The sequence below is a fragment of the Oncorhynchus nerka genome, linkage group LG5 (assembly GCF_034236695.1).
Source record: "Oncorhynchus nerka isolate Pitt River linkage group LG5, Oner_Uvic_2.0, whole genome shotgun sequence".
Classification (NCBI taxonomy): Eukaryota; Metazoa; Chordata; class Actinopteri; order Salmoniformes; family Salmonidae; genus Oncorhynchus; species Oncorhynchus nerka.
The window spans coordinates 42,587,628-42,609,188 of record NC_088400.1 but is presented as its reverse complement, the minus strand read 5'-3'; the positions used below and the strand labels follow the sequence as shown (position 1 = coordinate 42,609,188).

The window sequence follows — 21,561 nt, the reverse complement described above, 5'->3', positions numbered from 1 at the left end:
TATTGTGGATATAAATACTTTTGTGCCTGTTAACTCCAGAATCTTCACAAGGTCCTTTGCAGATGTTCTGGGATTGATTTGCACTTTTCGCACCAAAGTACGGACATTGCAATTTATTGCCCTGGCCACATCTGCAGTCCTCATGCCCCCTTGCAGCATGCCTAAGGCATGTTCACACTGATGAGCAGGGACCCTGGGCATCTTTATTTGGGTGTTTTTCCAGAGTCAGTAGAAAGGCCTCTTTAGTGTCCTAAGTTTTAATAACTGTGACCTTAATTGCCTACCGTCTGTAAGCTGTTAGTGTCTTAACGACCTTTCCACAGGTGCATATTTATTAATTGTTTATGGTTCATTGAACAAGCATGGGAAACAGTGTTTAAACCCTTTACAATGAAGATCTGTGAAGTGAAGAGCTTCATTAAATAGTACCTGACTAACCAGAATAGAAAGTGGAGTGGGAGGCCCCGGTGCACAACTGAGCAAGAGGAACAGTACATTAGTGTCTAGTTTGAGAAACAGACCAGACGAATCCTTAACTGAACTTAAATAGTACCCGCAAAACACCAGTCTCAATGTTAACAGTGAAGAGGCGACTCTGGGATGCTGGCCTTCGAGGCAGAGTTCCTCTGTCCAGTGTCTGTGTTATTTTGCCCATCTTAATCTTTTATTTGTATTGGCCTGTCTGAGATATGGCTTTTTCTTTGCAACTCTCCCTAGAAGGCCAGCATCCCAGAGTTGTCTCTTCACTGTTAACATTGAGACTGGTGTTTTGCGGGAAATATTTAAGTACCCGCAAAAGCACAAAGTCATTGCATAATGCCATGCAAATGTCAGAATTGCCGCAGCAAAATCAAGGATCAAGAAAAATCAAGAACTGTCACGCTCCCAAATATCACGTTAGAATGAATCCCTGTGTCTTTAGCTAACTGCACCCACAAAGTCAGTACGATAGCTTAGTGATGGAATTGTTTCTATCTCTCCCCTCTCTGACCCCCCTCCTATGTTCTAATGGTTTGCTTCAGGACAAGGACTTTGGAAAGCAGACTCTGCACAAGGGCCACGCCAACCCGCTGGCAGAGGTGACCACCAGCCTAAAGACATACCAGCACTTCACCTTGGAGAAGGCCTACCTGGGAGAGGACTTCTTCTGGGCCTTCACACCCGTGGCTGGAGACTTCATCCGCATCCGTTTCTTCACACCTGTCCGCATCGAGAGGTGTGTGTGTGCGCTCACATGCTCGGATACACACATACATGGAATGCTTGAATACAGACACATATATGTACACACACACGTGTGTATGCATGGACATAAACAAGCGCACACACACAGATTTTTGTGCACATACACACACATGTCTCAAACTGTCTCTCTCTCTCACTCCACTGGGCCCATATGAATAATATTTCCTCCCATTACTGTCAGGGCAGATGGTCTATCTACTCTGGACCCCTCTAACTTGCCATGCTGTGGCTCTTTGGTCACCCCTGTTACCTCAGAGGCGCTTTTGGGGGTAGTGAACGGTTCAGGCTACTGTTAGGTACTTGGTGGCACATCTATTTATAGAAAGCAAATGGAGATAGAGAGATTGAACTTGGTGACTTGCTGGCTGACTGACTGACGATGATGATAATAATGGTGGATCAATTTGTGTTGAATATCTAATTGACATCCCCCCATTTGTTATCCTCTCTCTTTCTCTCTAGGTATTTCTTCCGGAGCGGGAACATTGAGCACCCAGGGGACAAGCTGTTCAACACCTCTGTGGAGGTGCTGCCTTTTGACGTGAGTCTCGCCACTATTCACCCGATTCATTCCCAGTACATTATCAGTTTCATTTTACGTTACGTACGTAACCTTTATCCCACATATTCGATTTTAATACGAAGCGCGCCACTATAAGCCTGATTCATCTTGCCTCGAGGGGCTGCAGGTAGCCTAGTGGTTATAGCGTTGGTCCAGTAACGGCCACTCCTAGGGAGAGTAGCTGAATTGCTGAACTTTCTCCGACCGTGGACTGATGAACAGAACATGCTTTTAGGGATACTTTTGTAACGCTGTCCAGCTTTATGCAAATCAACAATTCTTAATCCTAGGTCGTCTGAGATCTATTTTGTTCGAGGCATGGTTCACATCAGGAAATGCTTCTTGTAAATAGCAAACTGACATTTTGTGAGGTTTTTTTAATAGGGCAAGGGAGCTCTAACCAACATCTCATTGATTGACTCCAGGTTAGCTGACTCCTGACTCCAATTAGGTGTTTAGAAGTTATTAGCCTAGGGGTTCACATACTTTTTCTTGCCACTGTATACAGTACCTGTCAAAAGTTTGGACACACCTACTCATTCCAGGGTTTTTCTTTATTTTTACTATTTTCTACTTTATAGAATTATAGTAAAAACATCAGAACTGTTAAATAACACATTGAATCATGTAGTAACCAAAAAAAGTGTTGAACAAATCAAAATATAATTTATATTTGTAGCCACCCTTTGCCTTGATGACAGCTTTGCACACTCTTGGCATTCTCTCAACTAGGTCCATGAGGTAGTCACCTGGAATGCATTTAAAAATTTGTGCCTTGTTAAAAGTTAATTTGTGGAATTTCTTTCCTTACCGCGTTTGAGCCAATCGGTTGTGTTGTGACAAGGTAGGGTTGGTATACAGAAGTCCATATTATGACAAGAAAGGCTCAAATAAGCAAAGAGAAACAACAGTTCATCATATGAAAATGTATTTGAACTTTGAAAGTTCCTTCAAGTGCAGTTGCAAAAACCATCACGCGCTATGGTGAAACTGCCACAGGATAAGTTCATTAGATTTACCAACCTCAGAAATTGCAGCCTAAATAAATGCTTCACTGAGTTCAAGTAACAGACACATCTCAACATCAACTGTTCGGAGGAGACCTGGTGAATCAGGCCTTCATGGTCAAATTGCTGCAAAGAAACTACTGAAGGACACCAATAATAAGAAGAGACTTGCTTGGGCCAAGAAACATGAACAATGGACCGGTGGAAATCTGTCAATTGGTCCGATGAGTCCCAATTTTAGATTTTGGTTCCAATCACTTTCTTTGAGATGCTGAATAGGCGAATGGATGACCTCCGCATGTGTGATTCCCATCGTGAAGGAGGAGGTGTGATGGTGTCTGGGTGCTTTGCTGACACTGTCAGTGATTTATTTAGAATTCGAAGCACACTAAACCAACATGGATACCACAGGATTATGCAGTGATCAACTTAGAGGGACTGTCATTTGTTTTTCAACAGGACAATGACCCAACACACCTCCAGGCTGTGTAAGGGCTATTTGACCAAGAAAGACAGTGATGGAGTACTGCATCAGATAACCTGGCCTCAACCCAATTGAGATGGTTTGGGATGAGTTGGATCACAGAGTGAAGGATGCTCAGCCAGTGTGGAAAGACTGTTGGAAAAGCTTTCCAGGTGAAGTTGGATGAGAAAATGCAAAGAGTGTGCAAAGCTGTCATCAAGACAAAGGGTGGCTACTTTGAAGAAACTAAAATATATTTGGATTAACACTTTATTTGGTTACTATATGATTTCATAGTTTTGATGTCTTCCACTGTTATTTTACAATGTAGAAATTTGTAAAAATAAAGAAATCATTGAATGAATAGGTGTCTCAACTTTTGACTCGTTCTGTGTATGTACATAAATACACACACGTACAGTGTAATAATATTTAATGTTACACACATTCAGCCATACCTGTATTGTTACATACAAGATTATATACACTCACAATATCTGTATTCTTTTCTGTTATTTTTGTTGATACAGCCCATGTCTTGGAGGGCCACGCTGGGTACATCTCTCTGGATAGACTTAGTCAGGTCCTTAATTATTTGCACCTGTCACGAACCGGCTCAAAGCCCATAACGAAAAGGGAGACAACGTGGAGATGAGTAACAAAATATATATTTATTAAATAAAGCAACTAAGTAGAATATACAATGGTGTGTGTAATCAGTAATCAGTAGTGTAAGTGAGTGTTTTGCATGCATGAATGTGATAATGCAGGGTGTTGAAAGGTGCCAAAACAAACAACCAAAAACCACCAAGAAACACAACACAATCTAGAAAGGTGTCTGCATGGAGAGAGTCTCTTCCATGAATGTGGAAGAGGTCTATTTATCATGGGACACACCAGGCCAGGTGTTTCCCATGTAGCTGACGACCCTCCCAACTCCGCCCACCAGCATCCTAATAAGGAAACAAGAACAAAGAGAGAATACGGCAGACAGAGTGGGAGGGTCGTCACCCCCCCCCCCCCCCATAAAACCGGGGACCAACAAGGGCCCCGGAACAACGACACGGCCCCTGCGTCCCAAATTGACACGGCCCCTGCGTCCCAAATTGACACGGCCCCTGCGTCCCAAATTGACACGGCCCCTGCGTCCCAAATTGACACGGCCCCTGCGTCCCAAATTGACACGGCCCCTGCGTCCCAAATTTTTTATTTTATTTTTTTTTATTTCACCTTTATTTAACCAGGTAAGCAAGTTGAGAACAAGTTCTCATTTACAATTGCGACCTGGCCAAGATAAAGCAAAGCAGTTCGACACATACAACGACACAGAGTTACACATGGAGTAAAACAAACATACAGTCAATAATACAGTAAAAAAAAACAAGTCTATATACAATGTGAGCAAATTAGGTGAGAAGGGAGGTAAAGGCAAAAAAGGCCATGGTGGCAAAGTAAATACAATATAGCAAGTAAAACACTGGAATGGTAGTATTGCAATGGAAGAATGTGCAAAGTAGAAATAAAAATAATGGGGTGCAAAGGAGCAAAATAAATAAATAAATTAAATACAGTTAGGAAAGAGGTAGTTGTTTGGGCTAAATTATAGGTGGGCTATGTACAGGTGCAGTAATCTGTAAGATGCTCTGACAGTTGGTGTTTAAAGCTAGTGAGGGAGATAAGTGTTTCCAATTTAAGAGATTTTTGTAGTTCGTTCCAGTCATTGGCAGCAGAGAACTGGAAGGAGAGGCGGCCAAAGAAAGAATTGGTTTTGGGGGTGACTAGAGAGATATACCTGCTGGAGCGTGTGCTACAGGTGGGAGATGCTATGGTGACCAGCGAGCTGAGATAAGGGGGACTTTACCTAGCAGGGTCTTGTAGATGACATGGAGCCAGTGGGTTTGGCGACGAGTATGAAGCGAGGGCCAGCCAACGAGAGCGTACAGGTCGCAATGGTGGGTAGTATATGGGGCTTTGGTGACAAAACGGACAGCACTGTGATAGACTGCATCCAATTTGTTGAGTAGGGTATTGGAGGCTATTTTGTAAATGACATCGCCAAAGTCGAGGATTGGTAGGATGGTCAATTTTACAAGGGTATGTTTGGCAGCATGAGTGAAGGATGCTTTGTTGCGAAATAGGAAGCCAATTCTAGATTTAACTTTGGATTGGAGAAGTTTGATATGGGTCTGGAAGGAGAGTTTACAGTCTAACCAGACACCTAAGTATTTGTAGTTGTCCACGTATTCTAAGTCAGAGCCGTCCAGAGTAGTGATGTTGGACAGGCGGGTAGGTGCAGGTAGCGATCGGTTGAAGAGCATGCATTTAGTTTTACTTGTATTTAAGAGCAATTGGAGGCCACGGAAGGAGAGTTGTATGGCATTGAAGCTTGCCTGGAGGGTTGTTAACACAGTGTCCAAAGAAGGGCCGGAAGTATACAGAATGGTGTCGTCTGCGTAGAGGTGGATCAGAGACTCACCAGCAGCAAGAGCAACATCATTGATGTATACAGAGAAGAGAGTCGGTCCAAGAATTGAACCCTGTGGCACCCCCATAGAGACTGCCAGAGGTCCGGACAGCAGACCCTCCGATTTGACACACTGAACTCTATCAGAGAAGTAGTTGGTGAACCAGGCGAGGCAATCATTTGAGAAACCAAGGCTGTCGAGTCTGCCGATAAGGATGTGGTGGTTGACAGAGTCGAAAGCCTTGGCCAGATCAATGAATACGGCTGCACAGTAATGTTTCTTATCGATGGCGGTTAAGATATCGTTTAGGACCTTGAGCGTGGCTGAGGTGCACCCATGACCAGCTCTGAAACCAGATTGCATAGCAGAGAAGGTATGGTGAGATTCGAAATGGTCGGTAATCTGTTTGTTGACTTGGCTTTCGAAGACCTTAGAAAGGCATGGTAGGATAGATATAGGTCTGTAGCAGTTTGGGTCAAGAGTGTCCCCCCTTTGAAGAGGGGGATGACCGCAGCTGCTTTCCAATCTTTGGGAATCTCAGATGACAAGAAAGAGAGGTTGAACAGGCTAGTAATAGGGGTGGCAACAATTTCGGCAGATAATTTTAGAAAGAAAGGGTCCAGATTGTCTAGCCCGGCTGATTTGTAGGGGTCCAGATTTTTCAGCTCTTTCAGAACTTCAGCTGAATGGATTTGGGAGAAGGAGAAATGGGGAAGGCTTGGGCGAGTTGCTGTTGGGGGTGCAGTGCTGTTGACCGGGGTAGGAGTTGCCAGGTGGAAAGCATGGCCAGCCGTAGAAAAATGCTTATTGAAATTCTCAATTATGGTGGATTTATCAGTGGTGACAGTGTTTCCTATCTTCAGTGCAGTGGGCAGCTGGGAGGAGGTGTTCTTATTCTCCATGGACTTTACAGTGTCCCAGAACTTTTTAGAGTTAGTGTTGCAGGAAGCAAATTTCTGCTTGAAAAAGCTAGCCTTGGCTTTTCTAACTGCCTGTGTATAACGGTTTCTAGCTTCCCTGAACAGCTGCATATCACGGGGGCTGTTCGATGCTAATGCAGAACGCCATAGGATGTTTTTGTGTTGGTTAAGGGCAGTCAGGTCTGGGGAGAACCAAGGGCTATATCTGTTCCTGGTTCTAATTTTCTTGAATGGGGCATGTTTATTTAACATTGTTAGGAAGGCATTTTTAAAAAATATCCAGGCATCCTCTACTGACGGGATGAGATCAATATCCTTCCAGGACACCCCGGCCAGGTCGATTAGAAAGGCCTGCTCGCTGAAGTGTTTCAGGGAGCGTTTTACAGTGATGAGTGGAGGTCGTTTGACCGCTGACCCATTATGGATGCAGGCAATGAGGCAGTGATCGCTGAGATCTTGGTTGAAGACAGCAGAGGTGTATTTAGAGGGGAAGTTGGTTAGGATGATATCTATGAGGGTGCCCGTGTTTAAGGCTTTGGGGGGGTACCTGGTAGGTTCATTGATAATTTGTGTGAGATTGAGGGCATCAAGTTTAGATTGTAGGATGGCTGGGGTGTTAAGCATGTTCCAGTTTAGGTCGCCTAGCAGCACGAGCTCTGAAGATAGATGGGGGCAATCAGTTCACATATGGTGTCCAGAGCACAGCTGGGAGCAGAGGGTGGTCTATAGCAGGCGGCAACGGTGAGAGACTTGTTTTTAGAGAGGTGGATTTTTAAAAGTAGAAGTTCAAATTGTTTGGGTACAGACCTGGATAGTAGGACAGAACTCTGCAGGCTATCTTTGCAGTAGATTGCAACACCGCCCCCTTTAGCAGTTCTATCTTGTCTGAAAATGTTGTAGTTTGGAATTAAAATTTCTGAATTTTTGGTGGTCTTCCTAAGCCAGGATTCAGACACAGCTAGAACATCCGGGTTGGCAGAGTGTGCTAAAGCAGTGAAAAGAACAAACTTAGGGAGGAGGCTTCTAATGTTAACATGCATGAAACCAAGGCTATTACGGTTACAGAAGTCATCAAAAGAGAGCGCCTGGGGAATAGGAGTGGAGCTAGGCACTGCAGGGCCTGGATTCACCTCTACATCGCCAGAGGAACATAGGAGGAGAAGAATAAGGGTACGGCTAAAAGCAATAAGAATTGGTCGTCTAGAACGTCTGGAACAGAGAGTAAAAGGAGGTTTCTGGGGCGATAAAATAGCATCAAGGTATAATGTACAGACAAAGGTATGGTAGGATGTGAGTACAGTGGAGGTAAACCTAGGTATTGAGTGATGAAGAGAGAAATATTGTCTCTAGAAACATCATTGAAACCAGGAGATGTCATTGCATGTGTGGGTGGTGGAAATAATAAGTTGGATAAGGTATAGTGAGCAGGACTAGAGGCTCTACAGTGAAATAAGCCAATAAACACTAACCAGAACAGCAATGGACAAGACATATTGACATTAAGGAGAGGCATCCTTAGTCGAGTGATCAAAAGGGTCCAGGGAGTGGAGAGGTTGGTTTGGGGGTCACGGCGATTTAGACAGCTAGCCAGGACATCGGTAGCAAGCTAGCATAGGATGGAGGTCTGTTGTTAGCCACCTCTTGCGTTCCGTCAGTAGATTAGTGGAGTTCCGTGTTGTAGAGGGGATTAGTCCAAATCACACAACAACAAAAAAATAAAAACAATAGATATAGTTATAGAGGCCCAAGAAGAAACATGTTAATAATAAAAATAAATAAATTGACGAGGGGTTATGTGTTCACACCTCCACCTGCCCCAGCCAACCTCCTCCTCCCCAGACCTCCGCAACCTTTGCGTACAGGAAGCAATGTTTAAGGGGAAAGAAGAACACAAGACCAGGAGGGAACAGACAGGAAAGATAGAACATGACAACCCCAACAATGGTCAGTCACGTAAACATTCAGGAGCATGGCACAAGACCACAGCTACAAACTCCAACGAAAAGAACATCAGTGTCCTTAATTTTTACAACAACGCCCAACGATTCATAGACACTTCCCACGTAACAGAATTTCACTCATTTCAATCATTCAACCTTGTAGTGTTCAGCGATCGTCAACAGTTGTTCTTAAGTGCATAATTCTAACCGTTCCTCTGATGGAAAGCGAATTAACTTGTCTACATGAGACACCATAGTTATAAGTAAATAATCTTGCTCAACCCCTCTGAGCACATCAGACCACAACCAGAGAAATGACAATCACCCTGAGCACCACAGAAGAGAGATGAGATACGGAGCTTCCCCAAAACCTACAATAACTCAACCCTAGTCTTCGTGCAGATTTGCGGTGGGTATTTACGCACTGTAGCCCGCTGGCAAGGAAATAGAACTCCCCAGCATGCTGGCAAATTCCAACAAGCCACGGATGTGCCCCCCGAGACAACTGCTCAGTCCAGACACACACAAAAATAACAAACATTTAACCATGCCCAACATGTCCAAAAATGAAAAATGTCACTAAGCCTATCAGGGGAAAAAGGCTATAGCCCCAGGTAGCAAGTTCCACTACCCTACACAACTCTCCTACCGAGGTACACAGCCGATTTACTCACCTCAGACTGATGTCCCAACAGAAAGTAGAACAAGAGTTTCCAGGCTAGGCAGGTCCTAGAAACTAACCATTATCTCTCCAAAGCAGCACACAAACCAAACAGAGGCAACCAATACTGGGCCTATCAAACTCAAACAAACAAAATATGCAAACCAAACACGGTCTCCCAAACTAATACGTTCAAATATCCCAGACGAGCCCCCGCTTGTCACGAACCGTAACAAAAAGGGAAACATGGAGATTTTTTATTTTCCCTTTATTTAACTAGGCAAGTCAGTTAAGAACAAATTCTTATTTTCAATGACAACCTAGGAACAGTGGGTTAACTGCCTGTTCAGCAGCAGAACAACAGATTTGTACCTTGTCAGCTCGGGGGTTTGAACTTGCAACCTTCCGGTTACTAGTCCAACGCTCTAACCACTCAAAATCTCACGATACATGGCCCCATTCATTCTTTCCTTTACACGGATCAGTCGTCCTGGTCCCTTTGCAGAAAAACAGCCCCAAAGCATGATGTTTCCACCCCCATGCTTCACAGTAGGTATGGTGTTCTTTGGATGCAACTCAGCTTTTTTTGTCCTCCAAACACGACGAGTTGAGTTTTAACCAAAAAGTGATATTTTGGTTTCATCTGACCATATGACATTCTCCCAATCTTCTTCTGGATCATCCAAATGCTCTCTAGCAAACTTCAGACGGGCCTGGACATGTACTGATTTAAGCAGGGGGACACGTCTGGCACTGCAGGATTTGAGTCCCTGGCGGCATAGTGTGTTACTGATGGTAGGCTTTGTTACTTTGGTCCCAGCTCTCTGCAGGTCATTCACTAGGTCCCCCCGTGTGGTTCTGGGATTTTTGCTCACTGTTCTTGTGATCATTTTGACCCCACGGGTCGGAGATCTTGCGTGGAGCCCCAGATCGAGAGAGATTATCAGTGGTCTTGTATGTCTTCCATTTCCTAATAATTGCTCCCACAGTTGATTTCTTCAAACCAAGCTGCTTACCTATTGCAGATTCAGTCTTCCCAGCCTGGTGCAGGTCTACAATTTTGTTTCTGGTGTCCTTTGACAGATCTTTGGTCTTGGCCATAGTGGAGACAGAGGAGCCTCTTAAAGAAGAAGTTACAGGTCTGTGAGAGCCAGAAATCTTGCTTGTTTGTAGGTGACCAAATACTTTTTTCCCACCATAATTTGGAAATAAATTCATAAAAAATCCTACAATGTGATTTTCTCATTTTGTCTGTCATAGTTGAAGTGTACCTATGATGAAAATTACAGGCCTCTCTCATCTTTTAAGTGGGAGAACTTGCACAATTGGTGGCTGACTAAATACTTTTTTGCCCCGCTGTATATATACACAGTTGAAGTCAGAAATTAACATACACCTTAGCCATATACATTTAAACTCAGTTTTTCACAATTCCTGACATTTAATCCAAGTACAAATTCCCTGTCTTAGGTCACATTTTACATTTACATTTAAGTCATTTAGCAGACGCTCTTATCCAGAGCGACTTACAAATTGGTGCATTCACCTTATGACATCCAGTGGAACAGCCACTTTACAATAGTGCATCTAAATCTTTTAAGGGGGGGTGAGAAGGATTACTTTATCCTATCCTAGGTATTCCTTAAAGAGGTGGGGTTTCAGGTGTCTCCGGAAGGTGGTGATTGACTCCGCTGTCCTGGCGTCGTGAGGGAGTTTGTTCCACCATTGGGGGGCGAGAGCAGCGAACAGTTTTGACTGGGCTGAGCGGGAACTGTACTTCCTCAGTGGTAGGGAGGCGAGCAGGCCAGAGGTGACTGAACGCAGTGCCCTTGTTTGGGTGTAAGGGCCTGATCAGAGCCTGGAGGTACTGAGGTGCCGTTCCCCTCACAGCTCCGTAGGCAAGCACCATGGTCTTGTAGCAGAAGGATCACCACTTTATTTTAAGAATGTGAATTGTCAGAATAATAGAGAGAATTATTTATTTCAGCTTTAATATCTTGTATCGCATTCCCAGTGGTTCAGAAGTTTACATACACTCAATTAATATTTGGTAGCATTGCCTTTAAATTGTGTAACTTGGGTCAAACATTTCGGGTAGCCTTCCACAAGCTTCCCACAATAAGTTGGGTGAATTTTGGCTCATTCCTCCTGACAGAGCTGGTGTAACTGAGTCAGGTTTGAAGGCCTCCTTGCTCGCACACGCTTTTTCAGTTCAAATTTTCGATGGGATTGAGGTCAGGGTGTTGTGACTTTGGAAGTATGCTTGGGGTCATTGTCAATTTGGAAGACCCATTTGCGACCAAGCTTTAACTTCCTGACTGATGTCTTGAGATGTTGCTTCAATATATCCACATAATTTCCCCCCCTCATGTTGCCATCTATTTTGTGAAGTGCACCAGTCCACCCTGCAGCAAAGCACCCCCACACCATGATGCTGCCACCCCCGTGCTTCACAGATGGGATGGTGTTCTTCGGCTTGCAAGCCTCCCCCTTTTTCCTCCAAACATAACGATTATGGTCAAACGATTCTATTTTTGTTTCATCAGACCGGAGGACATTTCTCCAAAAAGTATGATCTTTGCCCCATGTGCAGTTGCAAAACGTAGTCTTGCTTTTTATGGCGGTTTTGGAGCAGTGGCTTCTTCCTTGCTTAGCGGCCTTTCAGGTTATGTCAATATAGAGGACACGTTTCACTGTGGATATAGATACTTTTGTACCTGTTTCCTCCAGCGTCTTCACAAGGTCCTTTGCTGTTGTACGTTCATCTCTAGGAGACCGAACATGTCTCCTGTCTGAGCGGTATGACGGCTGCATAGTCCCATGGTGTTATACTTGCGTTCTATTGTTTGCGCAGATGAACATGGTATCTTCAGGCATTTGGAAATTGCTCCCAATGATGAACCAGGCTTGTGGAGGTCTACAATTTGTTTTCTGAGGTCTTGGCTTATTTCTTTTGATTTTCACATGATGTCAAGCAAAGAGGCATTGAGTTTGAAGGTAGGCCTTGAAATGCATCCACAGGTACACCTCCAATTGACTCAAATGATGTCAAATGACTCAAATTATGTCAAATGATTAGCATATCAGAATCTTCTTAAGCCATGATATCATTTTTTGGGAATTTTCCAAGCTGTTTAAAGGCACAGTCAACTTCTGACCCACTGGAATTGTGACCCAGTGAATTATAAGTGAAATAGTCTGTCTGTAAACAATTGTTTGAAAAATTGTCACGGCTGATTTCCTCCTATTCCTCTGAAGATGTGTAGCAAGGATCGGACCAATATGCAGCGTGGTAGGTGTCAATGTTTTAATAGGGAAAAACTGAACACACTTACAAAAAAACAAAATAACAAATGTGGCAAAACCGAAACAGTCCTATCTGGTGCAGAGAACACAGAGACAGGAAACAATCACCCACAAAGTACCCACAGAATATGGCTGCCTAAATATGGTTCCCAGTCAGAGACAACGATAGACAGCTGCCTCTTATTGAGAACCAATCTAGGCAACCATAGACATACACTATACCTAGAAAGGAGACAGCCCCATAAATATACAAAAAACCCTAGACAGACAAAAACACATACATCACCCATGTCACACCCTGACCTAACCAAAATAACAAGGAAAACAAAGAATACTAAGGTCAGAGTGTGACAGTACTCCCCCCCCCAAGGGTGCGGACTCCCGGCCGCACACCTAAACCTATAGGGGAGGGTTTGGGTGGGCGTCTGTCCATGGTGGCGGCTCTGGCGCTGAACGTGGACCCCACCACACCATAGTCTTTGTCCTCTTAAGTCTCCTCCTAGGAACGGCGACCCTCGCTGTCAACCTAGGATTGGCAACCCTACAAAATGGCCCCACTGGACTGAGGGGCAGCTCGGGACTAAAGGGCAGCTCAGGACTGAGGGGCAGCTCAGGACTGATGGGCAGCTCGGGACTGGCTGACGACTCTGGAAGATCCTGGCTGACTGGCGGCTCTGGCAGATCCTGGCTGACTGGCGGCTCTAGCAGATCCTGGCTGACTGGCGGCTCTGGAGGATCCTGGCTGACCCTCCCATATAGCATATACTGTATGTGTGTGTGTATATATATATATATATATATATATATATATACACACATACAGTATATGCTTTTTGGTCTTAATTTAATGTTAGGTGTTATGGTTAGCATTTTGGTTAGGGTTAGGCTTAAAATCTGATTTTATGACTTTAGTGGCTGTGCCAGCTAGTGACCACAATGCAGAGATACCTCCAGAACAAGATTCATGACGAGAAATGCTAACCTGCCTAAGATCCCTCCCAACGTGTTATCCAATCGCATAAAACAGGTTGTTAACCTACTAAGGGGATGGTGCGAGGGTGCTGAAAACATGGATGCCAATAATTTTGACCGGGATCTTTTTTTATTATATTATATATATATATATATATATATATATGACTTATTAAACAAAAACAATTATCTGAGCAGTAGAAGTATAATTTCTGGGAGCATGCAATGTGGCCCAGTATTTGTATTATTTATTTGATAGTCTTTTTTGCTCATCTTTATCAAGGCTACCAATAATTCTGGACTGTAATTCTCTCAAGTGGAAAGACATATGACGTCAACTTCCATCTTGTTGACAGGAGCACATAAGCCATGTTGAGAGGCGAGCACCCACAGTGTTAAGCCCCAGAGGCTACAGAGAGCGAGAGAGAGGCGAAGAAAAATAGATGAGAAATGACTCAAGACAGAGCAAGGTTCTCTCTCAGAAAAAGAGCGAGAACGAGAATGTTGAGGAGAAAGAAAAAGAGGACTCCCGGGCGGTGGTAATCAGATCTGTCTCCCGCCAGCCACTGTTCGAGAGCTTTCGCTTTAAAATGATATTTCATCCGGCAGGAGGGCTAGGCGAGGCGGGATTTCAGATTATGCCCTGCAAACCACCGCTCTCCACGACAGATTAATAGCTGGATTTTGCAGAGGCTCGAGCAAGATATTCATCTCCTCCTGTTTCTCCTCCCTCGCTCTCGGTCTCTATCTCGCTTATATCCTTTCTTCTCCTCCCTCCTGCACTCATTCGATCTATACTTCAACCTGATTGTCGTTGAGACCCTGTAATGGTGCTAGAGAAAAGGGGGATTTAGGGAAGAGTGCAAATAGGGTGGAGGTGTTGCTGCTTTTGTTGTTGTTGTTCCTCCTACAGTATGAGGAAGAATACAGTGCATTCGGAAAGTATTCAGACCCTTGACTTTTTCCACATTTTGTTATGTTACTGATACTGTAAGTATTCAGACCCTTTGCCATGATACTTGAGCTCGGGTGCATCCTGTTTCTATTGATCATCCTTGAGATGTTTCTGCAACTTGATTTGAGTCCACCTGTGGTAAATTAAATTGATGGGATATGATTTGGAAAGGCACACATCGGTCTATATAAGATCCCACAGTTGACGATGCATGTCAGAGCAAAAACCTTGAGGTCGAAGGAATTGTCCATAGGTCGCCGAGACAGGATTATGTCGAGGTACAGATCTGGGGAAGGGTACCAAAATATTTCTGCAGCATTGAAGGTCCCCAAGAACACAGTGGCCTCCATCATTCTTAAATGGAAGAAGTTTGGAACCACTAAGACTGTTCCTAGAGCTGGCCGCCCGGCCAAGGGGAGTAATCAGGGGAGAAGGGCTTTTGTCAGGGAAGTGACCAAGAATCCAATGGTCACTCTGTGGAGATGGGAGAACCTTCCAGAAGGATAACCACCTCTGTAGCACTCCACCAATCAGGTATTTATTGTAGAGTGGCCAGATGGAAGCCACTCTTCAGTAAAAGGTACATGACAGCCCGCTTGGAGTTTGCCAAAAGGCACCTAAAGGACTCTCAGACCATGAGAAAGACCATCACTACGGTGAAGCATGCTAGTGGCAACATCATGCTGTGGGGATGTTTTTCATTGGCAGGGACTGGGAGACTAGTCAGGATCGAGGGAATTATGAACGGAGCAAAGTACAGAGAGATTCTTAATGAAAATCTGCTCCAGAGCGCTCAGGACCTCAGACTGGGAATAAAGTTCACCTTCCAACAGGACAACGACCCTAAGCACACTGCCAAGACAACGCAGGAGTGGCTTCGGGACACGTCTCTGAATGACCTCGAGTGGCCCAGCCAGACCCCGGACTTGAACCCTTGAAAATAACAGTGCAGCGATGCTCACCATCCAACCTGACAGAGCTTGAGAAGAATGGGAGAAACTTCCCAAATACAGGTGTGTCAAGCTTATAGAGTCATACCCAAGAAGACTCTATGCTTTAATTGCTGCCAAACTGCTTCAACAAAGTACTGAGTAAATTGTGTATTGGTGTACACAATGGTGTATTGTGCGTACCTGTATTGTGTTCCTCACACACCTATCTCTTCTCCTACAGAATATCCAGTCTGAGAAAGAGGCATTGAAAGAGGGGAGAGAGAAAACACCAAAATACCACAGAACAGAGGACGGCTTTATCAGAATAGGTGAGTATTAGTATGAAAAACAGCTTTGCCTGGGTCATGTACGCACGGAAGGAAAACGTGGATTCGTCCAATCAGAAACATGTTTTTGTTTTCCGTTGCAAAACACTTTGTTACAGTACGTTCTAATGAAAACGTCCCAGCATTCAATTAGCACCATGCTACTGAGGACATGTTTCAATAGGTGGTAATTAGCACTGGGTATTTATTTACCAGTGTTAAGAACTAGTACTGCAGACAGGATCACCCAAAGCCAACACTATTCTCCCTGCCAAAATATCCCTCAATGTCTTTCCTTATTGTTTTCATCCATCCATCCATCCATCCATCCATCCATCCATCCATCCATCCATCCATCCATCCATCCATCCATCAATCCTCTCCCCCGTCTAACAAAAACCTTGTGGCAGATACACCAGCAAACAGGGACAGTTCACACAGACTGAGACAGGTCCTGACAAATAACACACACACACAGGCCTCTGACTGTTGATTTTATTAGGATCCCCATTAGCCAATGGCAATTATCGAGGGCTCCAACGGTACCGATTAGTTGCTGCACAATCTAGCACTTTTACAGGATGATGGGTCAGTGGTAGGAGTGGATAAGGGCTAACTTCACAGTTTTAGTAGACCTTCGGTGCTCTTTCTGAAATTGTATGAAGTGCAAGAAAAGTGTTGCGCCGGTGTGCTTTAAAATGATAGCATTGTGCTCATTTAAGAGAAGGGATGAAATGACATTACAATGTTCATACCATTTTGAAATAGGAAGACGGGTTAACATTTTGTTTAAATATGGTGGGGAAAAGGGTTTGAGGTGAATTCCGTTACTGATTCAGTAACAAGTGTTAGATACTTTTATGGTTCCTTCCTTAATTACAGATCTGAGAGGTGTGGATTTGGTCAATGCAATAGGATAGAAACCTTGCTTTCATTACAGCATTATCCAATGACATACAGATGATTGATTCATTAAATTAAGGAAGGAAGGAAGTAGGGAAGGAGGAAGCGAGTGAGGATGTATTCTTTCAGTATTTAAGCAGGGGCCCCGAGCCTGTCATTCAAGTCTCTGAAACACAGCCACAATGACCTCTTGTTCTCCGCACTAGCTTTTATCCCATTGAATATGAAACTCCTTATGACATTAGGGCTGGGAATTGCCAGGGACCTCATGATACAGTATTATCACAATACTTATAGCGCCTTCATAAAATATTCACACCTCTTGACTTTTTCCACATTTTGTTGTGTTACAAAGTGGGATTAAAATTGGTTGTCAATGAGCGGCACAAAAATACTCTGTCAAAGTAGAAGAAACATTATTATAATTGTTATTATTAATTGAAAATAAAAACGAATATTTGGATTAGATAAGAATTTAACCCCCTGAGTCAATACGTGTTATAATCAACTTTGGCAGTGATTACAGCTGTGAGTCTTTCTGGGTAAGTCTCTAAGAGTTTTGCAAACCTGGATTATACAATATTTGCCCATTTATTCTTTTAAAAAGTCTTCAAGCTCTGTCAAGTTACTTTTTGATCATAGCTTGACAGCCATTTTCAAGTCTTGTCATAGATTTTCAAGCTTATTTAAGTCAAAACTGTAACTAGGACACTCGAAAACATTCAAAGTCATCTTGGTAAGCTACTCCAGTGTATATTTCGCCTTGCGTTTTAGGTTATTGTCCTGCTAAAAGGTGGATTTGTCTCCCAGTGTCTGTTGGAAAACACACTGAACCAGGTTTTCCTCTAGGACTTTGCCTGTGCTTAGCTCTATTCTTTTTCTTTTTATTAACAAAAACAACTCCCTAGTCCATGCCGATGACAAGTATACCCATAACATGATGCAGCCACCACCATGCTTGAAAATATGAAGAGTGCTCCTCAGTGATGTTGTTTTGGATTTGCCCCGAACATAATGCTTTCTATTTAGGACACATTTTTTGCTGTTTTACTTTAGTGCCTTATTGCAAACAGGATGCATGTTTTGGAATATTTATATTCTGTCCAGGTGTCCTTTTCACTTTGTCATTTAGCTTAGTTTTGTGGAGTAACTACAATGTTGTTGATCCATTCTATCACAGCCATTAACGGGTTTAAAATCACCATTGGTGAAATTCCTGAGCGTTTTCCTTCCTCACCGTCAACTGAGTTACGAAGGGCACCTTTTCTTTGTAGTGAGTGGGTGTATTTATACACCATCCAAAGTGTAATTAATAACTTCACCATGCTCAAAGGAATTTTCAATGTCTGTCTGTTTTTTTTTTACCCATGTACCAATCAGTGCCTTTTTTTGCGAGGCATTGGAAAACCTCCCTGGTCTTTGTGGTTGAATCTGTGCTTAAAATGTATTGCTCGACTGAGGGAACTTACAGATACGGTAATTGTATGTGGTGGGTTGAACACCTTTATTGCACACAGAGTTAGTCCATGCAACATATTATGTGATTTGTTAATCACATTTTTACGCCTGAAGTTATTTAGGCGTGCCATAACAAAGGTCTTGAATACTTATTGACTCAAGACAAAACATTTCGTAAAAACATCATTCTTACATTATGGAGTATTGTGTGTAGATCAGTGACACAAAAACTACATTTAATACGTTTTAAATTCAGGCAGTAACACATTAAAATGTGGAAAAGTCAAGGGATGTGAAAACCTTCTGAAGACACTGTAGGTGCTGGTACGATATGTGTTGTGATTATCGCGATTCTATGTATTGCAATTCGATGCTGTGTTTTTATTGCACTTTGATATGTTAACCATATTGCTCACTAAATGTCTGCAGCATAGAGATGAGAGCATGAGAAAATTCCTTTTGATCATTTGTGGAAAAAAGTGCTGAAAACATTTTCGATCACTATTAAAGAAGGAGATGGAGAACCAGCTATAGGATGAAAAATAACAGAGGTTTGTTGCAGGTAGACTAACTCTGCTTAGAAAAAAAAAAAAATAAATCCAAGTATTGGTATAGTATTGTCTAAAATAATATTGTGAGATGTAACTGTATTGATTTCCCCCTCCCCCCATCCGTATGACATCATATAAATTATTACAAGTGCTCCCACTCATTCATTATTAGTTTGTGCAGGAATGAATATCAATCTGGCACAGTAGTTCACGTTTGGACCAAATTAATTAATTGTGTGATATTGCTATCAAATGTTCATCAGCTTATATTTCTCCCTCCAGCTCCACTCAGTAGAATATTAGCTTTCAGGCGTAGTGTAACCTAAAACACAACTCACTCTATGCTCCCCATGTTTGATTTGATACTCTACGTTGTGGAACTAGATTTATAGGAGAGAGAATTGATTTTGTATAGGTAGCATTTCTGTAGTGGAGTGCAGTGGCGATTTTAGCATGTAAATATTGGTGGGGGAAAAATAAATAAATGTGGGATGCATGCCAGCAAAGCCATCACACAACACAACACTAAACAGTACATTAATTGCACTATAACGGTGACAAACGGTTGCCCACGAACTGTTAGGGCCTACATAAAGCTGTCCCAACAGCAGAGTCCCAACACCTTACCACTGCTACACCTGGCTATCAGCGGAGCTTGTCTGTCAGCGGGAAAAGTTAATTCAGACTCATTTACTGCCTTTAAAAAAAACATAGCTGATATGGCTGACTTACTTAATCAAATGTGGTTTCTAATGACAATTGAGATGTACAAACTATGGCATAAAGGGACGACATATGGACAAGAGGCAATCCGAGATTCCGATTAAGACATTAAGAGCGAGCTAGGACAGACGTAGTCAATATCACTATTTGTTCAGCACTTTTGAAATGTAAAGCAACAGAATTCAGAACATGGGCCGTTCATTCAGTGTTCTCCCTGTACCAGTCAGAACCACAGGATAAATAAATGGGACATAAAAACAATGAAAGCTCTTACAAAATTCAATGACTACATTTCTCAAAAACAGGTTGTAATCTACATGTGCACCACCAAGTCAGAACAGTATGCGAAAATAGACTAAATTATTAGGGTGAGGCACATGGGCTACTAACAGCTTACTACACAACATATTGTGTAAGTATTACTTTCTTAGTTACAGTATACATTTCTCATTGGCATATTACATCATTTATGCAGCAGCATACAAAACATTTTTGGGCCTTGTGCTGGGCTCACTTGAACAGGAAGGTGGCACGATGGTCCTTTGTGGGCAAATTTTGGCGTCAGAGTCTGTCATTCTCTGGATTTATGGTGCTTTCAAGACAACTGGGAACTCGAGAGAAAAAAAAAGTTGAATCATGATGACATAAGTGATCTTTAAGTCATAGCTCTAGAAAGAGGCCCGAGTTGAAAGTTCAAAACGTATTTTCCCAGTCTAAGCTCATTTTTCCCAAGTTTCCAGTTGTCTTGAACTCACTAAAATCCAATTTTGCAATTCCGAGTTAACAGTTGTTTTGAGCGTGGCACAAATCATGCTTCATTGACAGCATGGTCAATGTTGAATGTTTATCATTTTAAACTCGGAAAAGAGACACGTAATCTTAGACTTGGGACCATACAGCCACTCCACTGAATTGAAGGCTAATGATTGCTTTGCAATGCTTACAGTTAGCCACTGATTCCTTCCAAACCACTCATTGTTGAATTAGCGATTTCCAACTTGTTGTGTATTGTATGTGCAATGGCCAATGAGCACCAATACGTTTTATCTATAATTTCTCTTCATATGACAAGGATTAAAAAGGATTTGCCAGTAGATTGTGGACTTGATTCATGATGATGACTGCTAGCTAAGATTTTGAAAGTATGATGTTGACATTGAACAGTCCAATCAAAGCTACTGTAGATTATAATGTGATTTGACGTCACTTTATCTGTGGCCAATGACCTTGAGCCTTCTTGGATGGGCACTTCTCATGTAACTATATGGCAGCACCCAAGGGACTTGCATTTTCTAGCTCTACCCTTAGAATTGGCGGTAACATAGTGTCCCCATGAGTGACAGAACACTGAGCCAATCACAGCGCAACGCTCTGTATTTTCTGCCGGCTTGCCCCACCACCACAAAAAGTACTGAGCTAGGCTGAAACACATGCATTTTGGAGCTGCCTTACTGAAGATAACAAAAAAGAGGTCCATGTTTGTATGCGCCTTTATTAACTCAATGATATATATATATTGTTTTACATTGTTTGCAAACTGATATATATGTGACACGTATCAATGCCAAAATTACATGGAAAGCCCCCCCCCCCCCCCCCGACGGGTTGCCACTGGCAGAGCGACAAAGAAATCATAGCAAAGCATGTTATGGTTGTATTTTATTACAACCTCTTTGGCTTGAACCAATTGAAATGTCAACACAACATATCTTGACTAACATATCTTGACTCTGTCATAATTTAGGAGCTTGAGGTACAAATGCAATACAATGCTGCATCATGACTATGGTGTTTGAGGAAGTCAATAGATTTCCAGCCACAGTCCATTAGTTATATTGGTTTGATATATTGATCCTCTCTCTCTCTCTGTCCTCTAGGAGTGTTTCATAATGGGATCGCCGAGGGGGAGGTAGACCCCACGTTCGGGCCCCTGGAGGCTCTTCGTCTCTCTGTGATCACAGACTGCCCCGTCTGGGTGATCCTGAGCGAGGTAAGCCGGCCCAGCCATCACCCGTTCAACACAGAGCCTTGGGAGCGTTGTCTCATAAAGAACCGCTTGAATTTTAGTTAACTTAAAGTGATATCTCACTGAAAAATCTAAATTGGTCAGATGTTTTCAGGCCTCAAAAATTGTCTTATGTCAAGTTTAATCAATTAATCCATTCAAAGCTA

General features: G+C 42.9%; 1 protein-coding gene across 4 annotated transcripts in view; it reads left to right on the top strand.

Annotated features, from left to right (window-relative positions):
- Positions 1-21,561, top strand: part of mgat4b (alpha-1,3-mannosyl-glycoprotein 4-beta-N-acetylglucosaminyltransferase B) — a 229,246-nt gene that overhangs the window by 205,522 nt on the left and 2,163 nt on the right. For 2 of the 4 annotated variants that reach the window (XM_029659971.2, XM_029659972.2), the window contains exons 11-14: positions 1,023-1,216; positions 1,708-1,786; positions 15,670-15,757; positions 21,267-21,379. In XM_029659971.2, coding sequence (XP_029515831.1) covers positions 1,023-1,216; positions 1,708-1,786; positions 15,670-15,757; positions 21,267-21,379 — 474 coding nt within the window. Of the gene's footprint in view, positions 1-1,022; positions 1,217-1,707; positions 1,787-3,273; positions 3,591-3,807; positions 4,662-15,669; positions 15,758-21,266; positions 21,380-21,561 lie in introns of those variants that run through there. The other 2 variants (XM_029659973.2, XM_065018678.1) reach the window with 2 other exon arrangements.